The 15,441-nt window shown below is 45.1% G+C and overlaps 1 protein-coding gene across 5 annotated transcripts in view; it reads left to right on the top strand.

Moving 5' to 3' along the window:
* The first annotated feature begins 1,697 nt into the window (after nucleotides 1-1,697).
* Nucleotides 1,698-15,441, top strand: part of MIA2 (MIA SH3 domain ER export factor 2) — a 72,412-nt gene continuing 58,668 nt past the window's right edge. For 3 of the 5 annotated variants that reach the window (XM_040333342.1, XM_040333341.1, XM_040333339.1), the window contains exons 1-5: nucleotides 1,698-1,851; nucleotides 7,942-8,075; nucleotides 11,627-11,713; nucleotides 12,921-13,059; nucleotides 14,234-15,433. In XM_040333342.1, the coding sequence (XP_040189276.1) occupies nucleotides 1,737-1,851; nucleotides 7,942-8,075; nucleotides 11,627-11,713; nucleotides 12,921-13,059; nucleotides 14,234-15,433 (1,675 nt within the window). In that variant the 5' untranslated portion in view covers nucleotides 1,698-1,736. The remainder of the gene's footprint in view (nucleotides 1,852-7,941; nucleotides 8,076-11,626; nucleotides 11,714-12,920; nucleotides 13,060-14,233; nucleotides 15,434-15,441) is intronic. The other 2 variants (XM_040333343.1, XM_040333344.1) reach the window with 2 other exon arrangements.

Here is a 15,441-nt window from a genome sequence, read left to right as displayed (position 1 = left end):
AAACGATCGTTTTACCGAACGTTCGTTCGTTTTTAAACTCCATCAGAAAACCATTTTTGGGTTCCAGGTTCAAAAGTCTGGCCAACTGATCTCTCCCTTCAGACGAAAATCCACAGAAAAGTTTATTTGGCTTTACTGTACTACTCAGCACAAAAGAGAAGCTGCTTCACTAACTAACTACACTCACTGCCCATTCAAAAAAACGCAAATGACATCTTATAACAAAAGATTTGCATTCTGTATTTTGAAACCAAATTACGAACAGAAAAAAGGAATTCAGAATACAGAATACAAATCTTTTGTTAAAGGATGTCATATGAACATACAAACAGAAAAAGGAATCAAACAAAATACAGAATGCAAATCTTTTGTTAGATGTCATATGAACATACGACTGAAAATCAAAATACGAACAGAACAAGGATTCAAACAAAATACAGAATGCAAATCTTTTGTTATAGATGTCATATTCGTTCTTTTGCCGTTTTCGTTTTGTCGTATTTTCGTCGGATCGTTCGTTCGTATTTGCGGTTGTTCGTTATGCGACTCATTCGTAATCCCGTCGTTTTCGTATTTTGGTGCTTACATTTTTTCGTATGTACACATTATTCTGCGGGTACGAAAATGAACATTTTCGTACGAAAATAACATTCGTACGAACGGGAATGCACATATCTAGAGGCTTTACTGCGGTGGTCAGTAACGTGCTCGCCCCCTCCTGGGAACTACATCTGTGTGGCAGGACGCTCTCTACGTGTTAGAGACTTCAAGGAGGTGTGAATTACTGGGTGTGCCGCAATTCATACTGGGAAATGTAGTTCTTACATGAACGAGCGATGCAAACCAGGAAGTAAATGAGAGAACAGAAACTAGAATGCTGGAGGTGATATAGATGATGGAATTTAATAGGTATTTACTCGTTTTTTAACAGAATCATTACACTATTCTGTCTGTCTACCTTGCAGACATTAATTTTAGGCAAAAAAATGTTTTCCTTTACAACTCCTTTAATGCTCGATTTTTATTTTTTTCGGTGACAAATAATGCTCATGCATCTCGGGAGGGGGGCTATTGGGGGGTGCAATTTGAGCTCTAGATGACCTTGTCCCAGCACTGGATTCAGGCACACCTGTACCCTACAGCTCCGCCCAGATAGAAAACCCAGGTTGCTGATTGGACATTGATAGACCGGCAGCCTTCTGATGAGATGATCCCTCATATGTCCTCATTTAAAGCACACTATACGGTAAGTTCTGTAAGTCAGCCAATTAAAATTCACTTTACTTTGACCCGGCTGCAGTGAACTGATACAAGGCTGATTGTGATTGGTCGCTGTCAGTCACTGCGTAGATTGCTCTTTGCCCCGGGCCGATGGTCCACTGACAGGTCTCGGGGGAGGGGGAGTTAAATATTAACCAGCCCTCTGCTCTGGAGACCTCGCTCAGACATGGAATGGCAGCAACACGACCGACCAACTTCTCCGCTCCCAGATTTCACTTTCACGATTTACTTCTATAGGGCAATTTTTATTTTTTTTATGATTTTTTTATTATATACCTCTATGGGGCGATTTTTATGATTTTTTTTTATTTTTTTTTTATTTTTTATGATTTTTTTTTCATATACCTCTATAGGGCGATTTTTCAGATTTTTTTTATTTTCTTTTTAATTTTTATGATTTTTTATCATATACCTCTATAGGGCGATTCTAAAACGGATATCGTAGAACATACATCATGACGGCGTCGCGGTTATTTGGAATCTCCTTCCTCATCGGGGTCGTCGCTGTCCAAATTCTTGGCCAAAAAATCCTCTCCAGCAAAAAGAGATGCGGTGACCCCCAGTGCGAAGGTAAGTGCTCCTCCTGCTGCTTTTAGTCCTAATTTTACGTTTTTGTGCTCGGGTGTATCTCTCCTGCACTGTGTATACATTGGATCTGGGCAGCTGTCCTTACAATAAAGATGTGAAATGCATTAATAATGGTGATTTTGTATCATCGCTGCTAGACTACAGAATACTCCTTTTGACTTATGTTATGGAGATGAGGGGGAGGGGGTTCTGTAGTCCAGCAGAGGGGGCAACTCACTGAGGCCTGACCATGCTGCTTGGGATTTCAGTGTAGCAGAGGCAGCGTTGTCAGCTGGAAGTTACAAGCTCGCTGGATTTCTGACAGGATCGACGAGTATCATCAGTTGCACCTATCAGTTCCCATCAGTGCCGCCTATCAGTGCCTCATTATCAGTGCCACCTATCAGTGCCCATCAGTGACTCATCATCAGTGCCCATCAGTGGCTCATCATCAGTGCCACCTATCAGTGCCCATCAGTGGTTAATCATCAGTGCCCATCAGTGCCTCATCATCAGTGCCACCTATCAGCGCCTCATCATCAGTGCCACCTATCAGGTCCCATCAGTGGCTCATCATCAGTGCCACCTATCAGTGCCCATCAGTGCCTCATCATCAGTGCCATCTATCAGTGCCTCATCATCAGTGCCTCATCATCAGTGCCACCTATCAGTGCCTCATCATCAGTGCCACCTATCAGTGCCCATCAGTGACTCATCATCAGTGCCACCTATCAGTGCCCATCAGTGCCTCATCATCAGTGCCACCTATCAGTGCCCATCAGTGCCTCATCATCAGTGCCATCGATCAGCGCCTAATCATCAGTGCCACCTATCAGGTCCCATCAGTGGCTCATCATCAGTGCCACCTATCAGTGCCCATCAGTGCCTCATCATCAGTGCCACCTATCAGTGCCTCATCATCAGTGCCTCATCATCAGTGCCACCTATCAGTGCCTCATTATCAGTGCCACCTATCAGTGCCCATCAGTGACCCATCATCAGTGCCACCTATCAGTGCCCATCAGTGGCTCATCATCAGTGCCACCTATCAGTGCCCATCAGTGCACTGTTCAGTGCCCATCAGTGACTCATCATCAGTGCCACCTATCAGTGCCCATCAGTGGCTCATCACCAGTGCCACCTATCAGTGCCCATCAGTGCCACCTATTAGTGCCCATCAGTGGCTCATCATCAGTGCCCATGAGTGGCACCTATCAGTGCGCATACCTCCCAACATTTTGAGATGGGAAGGAAGGACACCTATTAGCAAAAGTATTTAGGCATAGGACACGCCCCCTGTCACACCCCCTTAAAAGGAGAATGAAAAAAAATAGATTGGTTAAACCTCCAAGTCCTTTTTTTTTACCAATACTATTCCTTTATATTGGCTGTTGGAATTTACAAATGCAGCAATTTAGATATCAGATTAAAGATTTATCACTGGGAAACACTTTTTCAAAGATAAAAATTACTTATTTACAAAATTATATAACAAACCATGAAAACTGTTTTTTTTTTTCAAACTTTTAGGTCTTTCTTTGTTTAGCAAAAAAAACAAAACACTGTGGTGATTAAATGCCACAAAAAGAAAGCTCTAATTGTCTGAAAAAATGTTACAAAATGTCATATTGGTACAGTGTTTGTTATATGACCGCGCAACTGTCATTCAAAGTGTGACAGCGCTGAAATCTAAAAATTGTCCTGGGCAGGAAGGGGGTAAAAGTGCCCGGTATTGAAGCAGTTAAACGTGTGGGAAAAAAAAGCTCAAAAATGGTTCTGGCTTGCGAAGCGTTAAACATTGGCACATAAACAATACCGATAATCCTTCACTATTTTCTACAGAAGACATAAGGATTCCCCTCCCCTCCCCCCTTCCCAAGAGGGAGGTGAAGATTTGTTTGATCAGAATTGGTTGTGCAGACTGTTTATGGCCATCCGGAGATTTTTATTGCATGAAAAAAAAATCTCTATAACCTCAAGTCAACGAGGACAAAGTTCGAGAGTTTGTTTACCGCCAGCCGCTCTCCGATAAAACAAGACAGGAGCCGGAGATTTGTTTTGTTCCCGCCGGGGAAAGTGTGCCCTCTGGGAAATGCATGGTGGTGGCAAACCTGGTACAAATATAACCTACCGGTTAGACATTGCCGAAAAATGTGTTTGTTTTCGTTTCATTCGTTTTTTATTTAACTTTTTTCGTTTTTCGGGTCATTTGTTATGATGTAAATTCGAAAATTCGTAAATTCCAAAATCCGAAAATTTGTAAATTAGAAAATCCGAAATTAAGAAAGAAAATCTGAAAATTAAACTAGCTAATAATAACTAAGGGCCAGATTCACGTAGAATCGCGGCGGCGTAACGTATCGTAGATACGTTACACCGCCGCAAGTTTTCATCGCAAGTGCCTGATTCACAAAGCACTTGCGATGAAAACTACGCCGGCGGCCTCCGTCGTAAGCCCGCGTAATTTAAATGGGCCTGTGCCATTTAAATTAGGCGCGCTCCCGCGCCGGGCCTACTGCGCATGCTCCGTTTCGGAATTCCCGCCGTGCTTTGCGCGCAGTGACTTCATTTTTTCGAACGGCGACGCGCGTAGCGTAATTCCGTATTCCCGGATGGCTTACGCAAACAATGTTAATTTTTACATTTCGAAGCGGGAACGACGGCCATACTTTATACAGCACATACGATTGCTGTGTAAAGTTAAGGCACCAAAAACGACGACTAACTTTGCGACGGGAAACTAGACTAGCGGCGACGTAGTGAACGCGAAAATCCGTTGTTGATCGCCGTAACTCCTAATTTGCATACCGGACGCTGGTTTACGACGCAAACTCCCCCCAGCGGTGGCCGCGGTATTGCATCCTAAGATCCGACAGTGTAAAACAATTACACCTGTCGGATCTTATGGATATCTATGCGTAACTGATTCTATGAATCATTCGCATAGTTAGAAACAGAGATACGACGGAGTATCAGGAGAAACGCCGTCGTATCTCCTTTGTGAATCTGGCCCTAACTATTAAATTATAGGTATTGGAATTTCCTTTCTAACTTGGCTGTTAGTGAGAGTAACGAATACAAATTTATCCGAAGTTACAAATTATCCGAAAATAACGAATGCCGCATCTAAACAAATGGAACCTAACAGATTAATAATAAATAATAATAGTAAAAAACGTTATTATTATTATTATCGTTATTTATTATTAATTAGTTCCGTTCCATTTGTTTAGATGCGACATTTGTTATTTCGGATAATACGTAACTTTGGATAAATTTGTATTTGTTACTTTCACTAACAGCCAAGTTAGAAAGGAAATTCCAATACCTATAATTTAATAGTTAGTTATTATTGGTTAGTTGTTATTTCAGATTTTCACATTTTGGGGTTTTCGGATTTTTTGAATTTCCGAATATTAAATTTTTTTTTAAAGATATTGGGGTAGATTCAGGTACCTGTTACGGCGGCGTATCTCTAGATACGCCGCCGTAATTTCGAATCTGCGTCGGCGTTTCGTTACGCCGATTCACATAGGCAGTTACGCTGAAAAAAAAGGCTTCCTCCACCGACGTAACTTGATTGCGGCGGCGTAGAATTGTTTCCAATATCACTTTGGCCGCTAGGGGCGCTTCCGTTGTTGTCGGCGTAGAATATGCTAATTTCCTAGATACGCCGATTCACAAACGTACGTGCGCCCGGCGTTCGTTTTTTTACGTCGTTTGCGTTAAGGCTTTTTCGGCGTAAGGCTGCTCCTGCTATTAGGAGGCGCAGCCAATGTTAAGTATGGACGTCGTTCCCGCTTCGAAATTTGAATTTTTTACGTCGTTCGTGAATGGGACATAATTTTACGTTCACGTCGAAACCAATACGTTGTTGCGCCGTACTTGGAAGCAATGCACACTGGGATATGTACACGGACGGCGCATGCGCCATCCGTAAAAAACGTCAATCACGTCAGGTCATCACACATTTACATAAAACGCGCCCCCCTCCCACATTTAAATTACGCGCGCTTACGCCGGCCCCATTTACGATACACCGCCGCAACTTACGGAGCAAGTGCTTCGTGAATACAGCACTTTCTCCTGTATGTTACGGCGGCGTAGCGTAAATTACGATACGCTGCGCCGCCGTTTCAGTGCGCGCCCCTACCTGAATCTACCCCACTTTTATTAGGTTTAACCACTTAAGCCCCGGACCAATATGCAGCTAAATGCCCAGAGGTGTTTTTACAATTTGGCACTGCGCTGCTTTAAGGCCGGGTACTCACGGACAAACATGTACGGTGAAAGCGGTCCGTCGGACCGTTTTCACCGTACATGTCTGCCAGAGGGCTTCTGTACGATGGTTGTACACACCATCGTACAGAAGTCCGCGCGTAAACAATACGCGGGGCGTGTCCGCGGTGTCGCCGCGCCGATGACGCGGTGTCGCCGCGACAATGACGCGGCGACGTGGGCGGCCTGCCTTTAAAATGCTTCCACGCATGCGTCGAAGTCATTCGACGCATGCGAGGGACGGCGGGCGCCTGGACATGTACGGTAGGTCTGTACTGACGACCGTACATGTCCGAGCGGGCAGGATTCCAGCGGACTGTTTTAAAAAAAGTCCAGGAATATTTGTCCGCTGGGAAAAGGCCCGGCGGGCAAATGTTTGCTGGAATTCGGCCCGCTCGCGCCCACACACGACCAAACATGTCTGCTGAAACTGGCCCGCGGACCAGTTTCAGCAGACATGTTTGGTCGTGAGTACGGGGCCTTACTGGTAATTGTGCGGTCATGCAATGTTGTATCGAAACAAAATTGGCGTCCTTTTCTTCCCACAAATAGAGCTTTCTTTTGGTGGTATTTGATCACCTCTGCGATTTTAATTTTTTGTGCTATAAACAAAAATAGAGCGACAATTTTGAAAAAAATTCAATATTTTTTACTTTTTGCTATAATAAATATCCCCCAAAAATATCTAAAAAAAAAAAAAAAATCCTCAGTTTAGGCCGATACGTATTCTTCTACATATTTTTGGTAAAAAAAATCGCAATAAGCGTTTATCGGTTGGTTTGCGCAAAATTTATAGCGTTTACAAAATAGGGGATAGTTTTATTGCATTTTTTTTTATTTTTATTTTTTTACTACTAATGGCGGCGATCAGCGTTTTTTTTTCGTGACTGCGACATTATGGCGGACTTTTCACACAATTTTGACACATTTTTGAGACCATTGTCATTTTTACAGCAAAAAATGCATTTAAAATGCATTCTTTATTGTGGAAATGACAGTTGCAGTTTGGGAGTTAACCACAGGGGGCGCTGAAGGGGTTATGTTTCGCCTAGTGTGTGTTTACAACTGTAGGGGGGTGTGGCTGTAGGTGTGACGTCATCGATTGTGTCTCCCTATAAAAGGCATGACACGATCGATACGCCGCCACAGTGAAGCACGGGGAAGCCGTGTTTACACGCGGCTCTCCCTGTTCTTCAGTTCCGGGGAGCGATCGCGGGACCCCAGCGGCGATCGGGTCCGGGTGTCTCGCGGTCCCGGAGCTTCGGACCGGGTCGTGGGCGGGCGCGCGCCCGCGACCCACGGCTGGGTAGATGTAAAGGACGTACCGGTACGTCCATCTGCCCAGCCGTGCCATTCTGTAGACGTATATCTACAGGCGGCGGGCGTTAAGACAAACCAACAAACAGAAAAAAATACAAAAAAAACACCAGACAACCTGGTCATAAACGTTATTTTTAATAAATTTTAATTACATTTATTACATTGTTAATTTTAATTAATTTCATAAAAAAAAAAAAAATGTAATTTGAATATTTCCGAATTAACAAATTTGTCGAAATTCGTAAAAAAAAAAATGAATTAAGAACGAAACAAATTGCACATGCGCCACGCGCATCGTGTCCCCCATCATGCAGCGGGCATACGGCTCTTAAAGGGGGCAATGTGCCCATATGTTGTTTTGCGGGAATGTGACACTGTGCCGACGTATATCGGCGTGAGCCGGTCGGCAAGTGGTTTATTTGCATTAAACATTGAACATACAGGTCCTCTTTACCCGCCCATCCATTGTAGTGATGTCAGCTGTTTGATTTTCAGGTCAGATGATGAGAGCTTCGGCAAAGCAAGATTACAGCGGACCGGACTGCCGGTTCCTCAGCTTCAAAGCTGGAGAGGAGATCAATGTGTATTATAAACTCGCCGAAGGGAGAGAGGACCTATGGCAAGGCAGCGTATGTTGTTATCATTTTTATTACTATTATTTGTGGTTAAATATATAAAAATTACAAATCAAAAAATCTAAAGAACTAAAAAACAAAGTTGTCACAATCCAAAACCCTCATCCTAAAATATATCATGATATGGAAACCCATAAAAAAATATGTTCCCTCATAGCCAGATTCAGAGAGAGTTATGCCGGCGTATCAGTAGATACGCCGACGTAACTCGGAATCTGCGCCGTCCTAAGTTTAAGTGTATTCTCAAACTGAGATACATTTAAACCTAGCTAAGATACGACAGCCTGCGCCGTCGTATCTTAGGGTGCAATTTTTCAGCTGGTCGCTAGATGGCGCTTCCGTTGAGTTCGGCGTAGAATATGTAAATGCCTAGATACGCCGATTCACGAACGTACGTGCGCCCGTCGCAGTAAAGATACGCCGTTTACGTAAGGTGATTCCCGGCGTAAAGTTAGTCGAACAAATAGCTGGCCTAGTCAATGTTAAGTATGACCGTCGTTCCCGCGTCGAAATTTGAAAAATTTACGTTGTTTGCGTAAGTCGTCCGTGAATGGGGCTGGACGTAATTTACATTCACGTCGAAACCAATACGTCCTTGCGGCGTACTTTGGAGCAATGCACACTGGGATATGTCCACGGACGGCCCATGCGCCGTTCGTAAAAAACGTCAATCACGTCGGGTCACCAAACATTAACATAAAACACGCCCCCCATCCTCATTTGAATTAGGCGCGCTTACGCCGGCCCCATTTACGCTACGCCGCCGTAAGTTAGGAGGCAAGTGCTTTGTGAATACAGTACTTGCCTCTCTGACTTAAGGCGGCGTAGCGTAAATACGCTACGCCGCCTTAAAGATACGCCCCCCTACCTGAATCTGGCTATCAGACTCCATTCCATGTGGCCAGGGGCACTTTTTTATTATTATTATTATTATTATTATTATTATTATTATTATTATTATTTCTTTGAATTTTTTGATTCAGTACGATTGTTTTTTCATATATCTGATACATTTTGTTATCAGTTAGGTATCAGTTCTGTAGAAGCCTTCATGGACAGGTTATCTGCCTCTGCAAGAATATTTTCAGAGGAGTTGGAGGCCGTTTGTGGGCTCTGGTTTAGTGTTTCTGGGGTGCCTCGTGGGTTCCCCCAAGGTGCCATGAGCGAACACAGTTTGCCCCGGATCAGCATCCATCATGAGTTGCCATGGTGCAGGTGGGCCGGCCGCCAGCACCATAACAACCAAAGACACTCTAGGGCAGAAAGCACCCCATCATCCAGTGCTATGGTGTTAGCAGCCAGCCTGCCCTCACTAAGGCAATGCATGGGTCTGATCCAGGGCGGGCAGCATACAGGGCCACCCCCAACAATCGGGAGAAGAGAGGAGTCTGCTTCCTCCAGACCTCCTCCATCTCCTGCCCTCTGCTGCACTGCTGGATCCAAACAATAGAGCTCTGATGTGAGGAGGAGACTGTGTTATAGGGGGGGGGGGGGGCTCTGAGATGTAGGGACTTTGTGATTGGGGGACTCTGATGTCATGAGAGGACTCTGTGGTGATGGGGAGATTCTCGTGTGGTGGAGGGTTTCTAATATATAGGGGGAGCTCTGATGTGATGAGGACCTCTGACATGATGGGCTGACATTGATGTGTTAGGGGACCTCTAAAGACGGGACTCTGATGTGATGGAAGGCCTCTGTCATGAAGATGGGACTCTGATCTGAACAGGGGGCTCTTATTTGATGTGATTTATGTTATAATGATGGTAGTCTGACATTAAGGGGGGCTCTGATGTGATGGGGGAACTCTGATGAGATAGAAGGACTGTGATGTGACCAGTGGCCTTTGATGTGATGGGATAACCTCTGACATGAAGGGGAGACTCTGATGTGACCAAGGACCTCTGATATGATGGGGTCCTCTATGATGGGGTCCTCACATCAGAGTATGATGGGGGACCTATGATGCGAAAGGGGGACTTATGATGTGATGGGGGCTTCTGACATGAAGGGGGACTCTGATTTAATATGGGAACCTCTGATAAGATGGGAGGGGGGCTCTGATGTGATGGTGAGATCTCTGATATGATTTAGGACCTCTGGTGTGATGAGGGGACCTCTGGTGTGATGAGGGGACCTCTGATGTGATGAGGGGACCTCTGATATGATGAGGGGACCTCTGATATGATGAGGGGACCTCTGATGTGATGGGGACCTACAAAGTGATGGGAGGACCCCTGATGTGATGGGAAAACCTCTGATGTAATAGGAGAACCTCTGATATGATAGGGAGACCTCTGGTGGGATGGAGGACCTCTGATGTGATGGGAGAACCTCTGATGTGATGGGAGAACCTCTGATGTGATGGGAGACCTCTGGTGTGATGGGAGAACCTCTGGTGTGATGGGAGAACCTCTGATGTGATGGAGAGACCTCTGATGTGATGGGGGAACTCTGATGTGATGGGGGACCTCTGATGTGATGGGGGACCTCTGATGTGATGAGGGATCTCTGATGTGATGGAGAGACCTCTGATGTGATGGGGGACCTCTGGTGGGATGGAGGACCTCTGATGTGATGGGGAGACCTCTGGTGGGATGGAGGACCTCTGATGTGATGGAGAGACCTCTGATGTGATGGGGGACCTCTGATGTGATGGGGGAACTCTGATGTGATGAGGGATCTCTGATGTGATGGGGGACCATTGATGTGATAGAGGCCTCTGATGTGATGCAGGACCTCTGATGTGATGGGGAGACCTCTGGTGGGATGGAGGACCTCTGATGTCATGGAGAGACCTCTGATGTGATGGGGGACCTCTGATGTGATGGGGGACCTCTGATGTGATGAGGGATCTCTGATGTGATGGGGGACCATTGATGTGATAGAGGCCTCTGATGTGATGCAGGACCTCTGATGTGATGGAGAGACCTCTGATGTGATGGTGAGACCTCTGGTGGGATGGAGAACCTCTGATGTGATGGGGAGAAATGTAATGGGGAGACCTCTGATGGGATGGAGGACCTCTAAAGTGATGGGGAGACCTCTGATGGGATGGAGGACCTCTGATGTGATGGGGAGACCTGTGATGGGATGGAGGACCTCTGATGTGATGGGGAGACCTCTGATGGGATGGAGGACCTCTGATGTGATGGGGAGACCTCTGATGGGATGGAGGACCTCTGATGTGATGGGGAGACCTCTGATGGGATGGAGGACCTCTGATGTGATGGGGAGACCTCTGATGGGATGGAGGACCTCTGATGTGATGGGGAGACCTGTGATGGGATGGAGGACCTCTGATGTGATGGGGAGACCTCTGATGGGATGGAGGACCTCTGATGTGATGGGGAGACCTCTGATGGGATGGAGGAACCTCTAAAGTGATGGGGCTCATCGATGTGATGGAGGAACCTCTGACATGAATGTTAATTTCGATAATCTTATCTATAGTAATAATGATATTCTCAGACGTTATTCTCAGACGTGTTCTTTCAGGAAAAATCTCTTTGGCTGCAGATCTAGCAGAAATATTTGCTCTCTTTCAGATAGGGAAAGCATACGGCTTTTTCCCCAGAGACGCGGTCACCATAGAAGAAGTCTATCTGTCAGAGGAAGTGGAAGTTCCTGCACAGGTAAAAATACAAATGAAAGTGATTGTCATGCGGCGCACACGAGCAATGAATCGGTGACAGATGAATCCTCAATAGATTGCCCATACACAGCAGATCTGCTCTGCCCATCCTGGATCACCACAATATGACGTTTGTAGGGAGATCTCTTTTGCATAGAAAACAATGGATACAATGTAACATTTATTTTCCAGGATGATGGTAAATACATACATGTGATATGAAACACTCTGGCATATTGTCTCCTCACTGCCTGTCTAATTATTCCCCATCCCCCCACCCTGTTTCCCGGGCTCTGCTGTCCCACCTACAGGCCCCGAACCCCCATGGCGGGTGTCTCTGGGTAGAGGGGAGAAAGACTTATGCCCTGTACACACGATTGGATTTTCCATCGGAAAAAAGTTGGATGGTCAAATAGACCTCTGATGTCTCAATAAAGAGAACCTGTCTAAGTAACTTTTAGTCCCCATGTAATAATAAAAAAAAAATGTGTAAAAAATTGCACATCAATTGCACATCAGTGAGCATGCCAAAGTGGGAGCAATAATTCTAAGGCCATTATTCACAGGTTACTATAACTTATGACAGGAAGGAGCTTTTAAAGTGACATCTATACTGATCGGGGTATCTATACTGATAGGGGGTCTGCACTGAGGGGGTCTATACTTATGGTGGGGTCTGCACTGAGGGGGGATATACTGATTGGGGGTCTGTACTGAGGGAGGGGGTCTGTACTGAGAGGCTGAGAGGGGTGTCTATACTGATGGAGGGGGTCTGTACTGAGGGAATGGGGTCTAAACTTAGTGGGGAGGTCTACACTGAGGGAAGGGGGTCTTTACTTAGTGGGGGGTCTGTACTTAGTGATGGGTCTGTATTGAGGGGGAGGTCTATACCGAGGGAGGGGATCTATATTGTGGGAGGGGGCTCTGTACTTAGTGGAGGGGGTCTATACTGTGGGAGGGGGCTCTGTACTTAGTGTATGGGGTCTATACTGAGGAAGGGGGGTCTGTATTTAGTGAGGGGGGTCTATACTGAGGGAGGGGATCTATACTGCAGGAGGGGATCTGTACTTAGTGGGGGGTCTATAGTTAGTGGAGGAGGGTCTGTACTGAGGGGGGACTATAGTTGGTGGCTGGGGGGTGACACCAATTTTTTCGGCACTGGGTGACACCAACCCAAGTGACGCCACTGGTGTCTATTTATATTCCAGGAAATCGATTTTGTGTGTTTGGATGGAGGTGATTATGTCTTTGAGAATGAAGACAGCGTTCTTCATAAGTTCAGAGAAAATGGAGAAGACTTCATGGATCATCCAGAAAAAGAAAACAGAGAGAAGACATCGTCAGAAGGTAGATCCGAGTGACAAAGTCAGTTTAGACATCTGCTCCGCAGGGCGTACTTAACCACCTGCCTACTTTCACCCCCTTCCCGCCCAGGCCAATTTCCCAGCGATGTCACTCTTTGAATGACAATTGCGCGGTCATGCAACACTGCACCCATATGACATTTTTATCATTTGTTTGAGACAGATAGAGCTTTCTTTTGGTGGTATATAATCACCACTGGGGTTTTTATTTGTTGCTAAACAAATGAAAAAAGACTGAAAATTTGGACCACAAAAAAGTTTTTCATATAAAAAAAATAACAACCCCCGAAAAATAACAAACATGGGCACCGAGGTGGGCACTTATCGTCAACACTGATGGGTCTTTATAGGCAGCACTAATAGGTGACACTAATGAGGAGGCACTGGTGGGCACTGTGACTGCACTGATCATCAAGTCACTGATTATATGTGCCCTGATTATCACTTTAGATAGCCCTTTAACACAAGCCAATTATCGGCTATCCACGGAACGCCGATAACCGGCTTGTGTTTACTATGTGATTGGCATAATAGATGGCACTCTTGGGCACTGATCAGGAGGCACTGATGAGGCTGCACTGATGAGCATTGATAGGCAGCACGGAGAGGTGGCACTGATAGGCTGCACAGGTGGGCACTGATCCGGAGGCACTGATGATGAGGCACTGATTGGCAGCACTGATGGGCACTGATAGGTGGCACTGGTGGACACTGATTAGCAGTACTGATGGGCACTGATAGATGGCACTGGATGCCCCTGATTAGCAGCACTGGTGGACAGTAAGGGGACCGATGTTCCTCTAACAGTAGCCGGTTAACAGCTTTCTTCGTACTTTTGACCGTGTAAAAGTCCGCCGTGAGTCCGTCGGAAGTCCGGACACAAAAAGTCAGATGTAGGCTACACACGGCCGGACTTTCAGAGAAAAAAAGCCCATCTGACTTTTTTTCTTGGTTAGACTGTTTTCTGAGCCAGTGGAAGAATAAAAAAAATGCAGTGTGACTGGCTGTGTGTGCTCTAAGGGGGTAGATAGGCCTGCAATACCCAGTGGCTCCTACAGGAGTTCACTACACTTGCTCTATCCAAAACAAACTTTTCTTGGAACTCTATAATATAGTGCATAATATTAACTATCCATTTTTCTTTTTTTAATTTTCAGGTGGCATCTCAACTGAGGATTTACAAGACGGCGTGAACCCTAATGAAGAAGTTACAGACAAACCACCTTGGGCTCAATCTGGCATTGCAGGTTGGTTTGGGATGGGAAGTGATAAACAAGACAACACAGCCAAAGCAGAACATGTTAATGAAGAGGGCCTTCTGGCAGAACAAATTCCAGAAAATAACGTGGTACAACCCAAAGATCATGAGGTCTCTCAGCCAGAAAATTCTGGTTGGTTCGGTGGCCGGCTGAAAAAGCTTCTGCCCTTTGGAGGAAAGAACACACAGAGCGATACGGAAACATCAGAAACATCTAACCAATTTGCAAACGAAGAATTTGTGGTTGAAACAGAAGAAAATACTTTGTCAAATCCCCAGAAGGCTGAGCAAGAGAACCAAGAAATCAAAAACCCCGAAGAAGCAAACCCAAAATGGTTCAACTTCGCCATCAAAAATGTATTGAGTTTCGGGGCCAAAAATGAAATAAAGAAAGAAGTCCCTTCCCAAAGTGAAGATGAAATTGGAAGCAACGAGATAACAAAACAATTGAGTCCTACTCTACTCAACGCTACAGGAAGTGAGACCGAGCATAAAACTGAGAACTCAGAAGTTGTCCAATTAACAACGGAAGAGTCGAAGCATGAGACGAAATTAAACTTGAATAATGGCTTAGAACATTCCACCGTATTCGGTGAAACAGATAAAAGTGGGTCTGACGAGTCCAACATTGGCAATACTGATGGCATTTTGGAGGTGCTTGACCAACAGAAGTTTATAAAAATTCCAGAACAGGAAAACAATAAAAATTTCCAGGAGGATCCAGAAGATCCAAAGTCTGTTATGACCAATCATGAGTCAACCAACTGGTTTAAATCCGTTGTGTCAAACATGATGAATTTAGGGAAGGGTGATAAAGACCAGGTGAAGAGGGAGACAAACCATGGTGTTGACTTATCAATCACGAACCTGGACCCATCAAATGATAACCGTAATTCCATTCCTGGTGAAATGGAGCCTTCAAGTAAAGATTTCATTGAAAAGAACAATGATCCAGATATTCATTCAGATAAACCGGTTGCCAATGAATTTGAAGGAACGCTCAAAGAGGAGCTGAATATCGACCCAGTAGAAGACTCTTCTACAAAAGAAAACAAAATACATTTAGAGGATGATGTTATATTAAATGTTCAAGAAGTAGATGGTCCA

The sequence above is a fragment of the Rana temporaria genome, chromosome 13 (genome assembly GCF_905171775.1).
Source record: "Rana temporaria chromosome 13, aRanTem1.1, whole genome shotgun sequence".
NCBI classification, from domain to species: Eukaryota; Metazoa; Chordata; class Amphibia; order Anura; family Ranidae; genus Rana; species Rana temporaria.
This window is presented reverse-complemented; position numbering and strand designations above follow the sequence as displayed.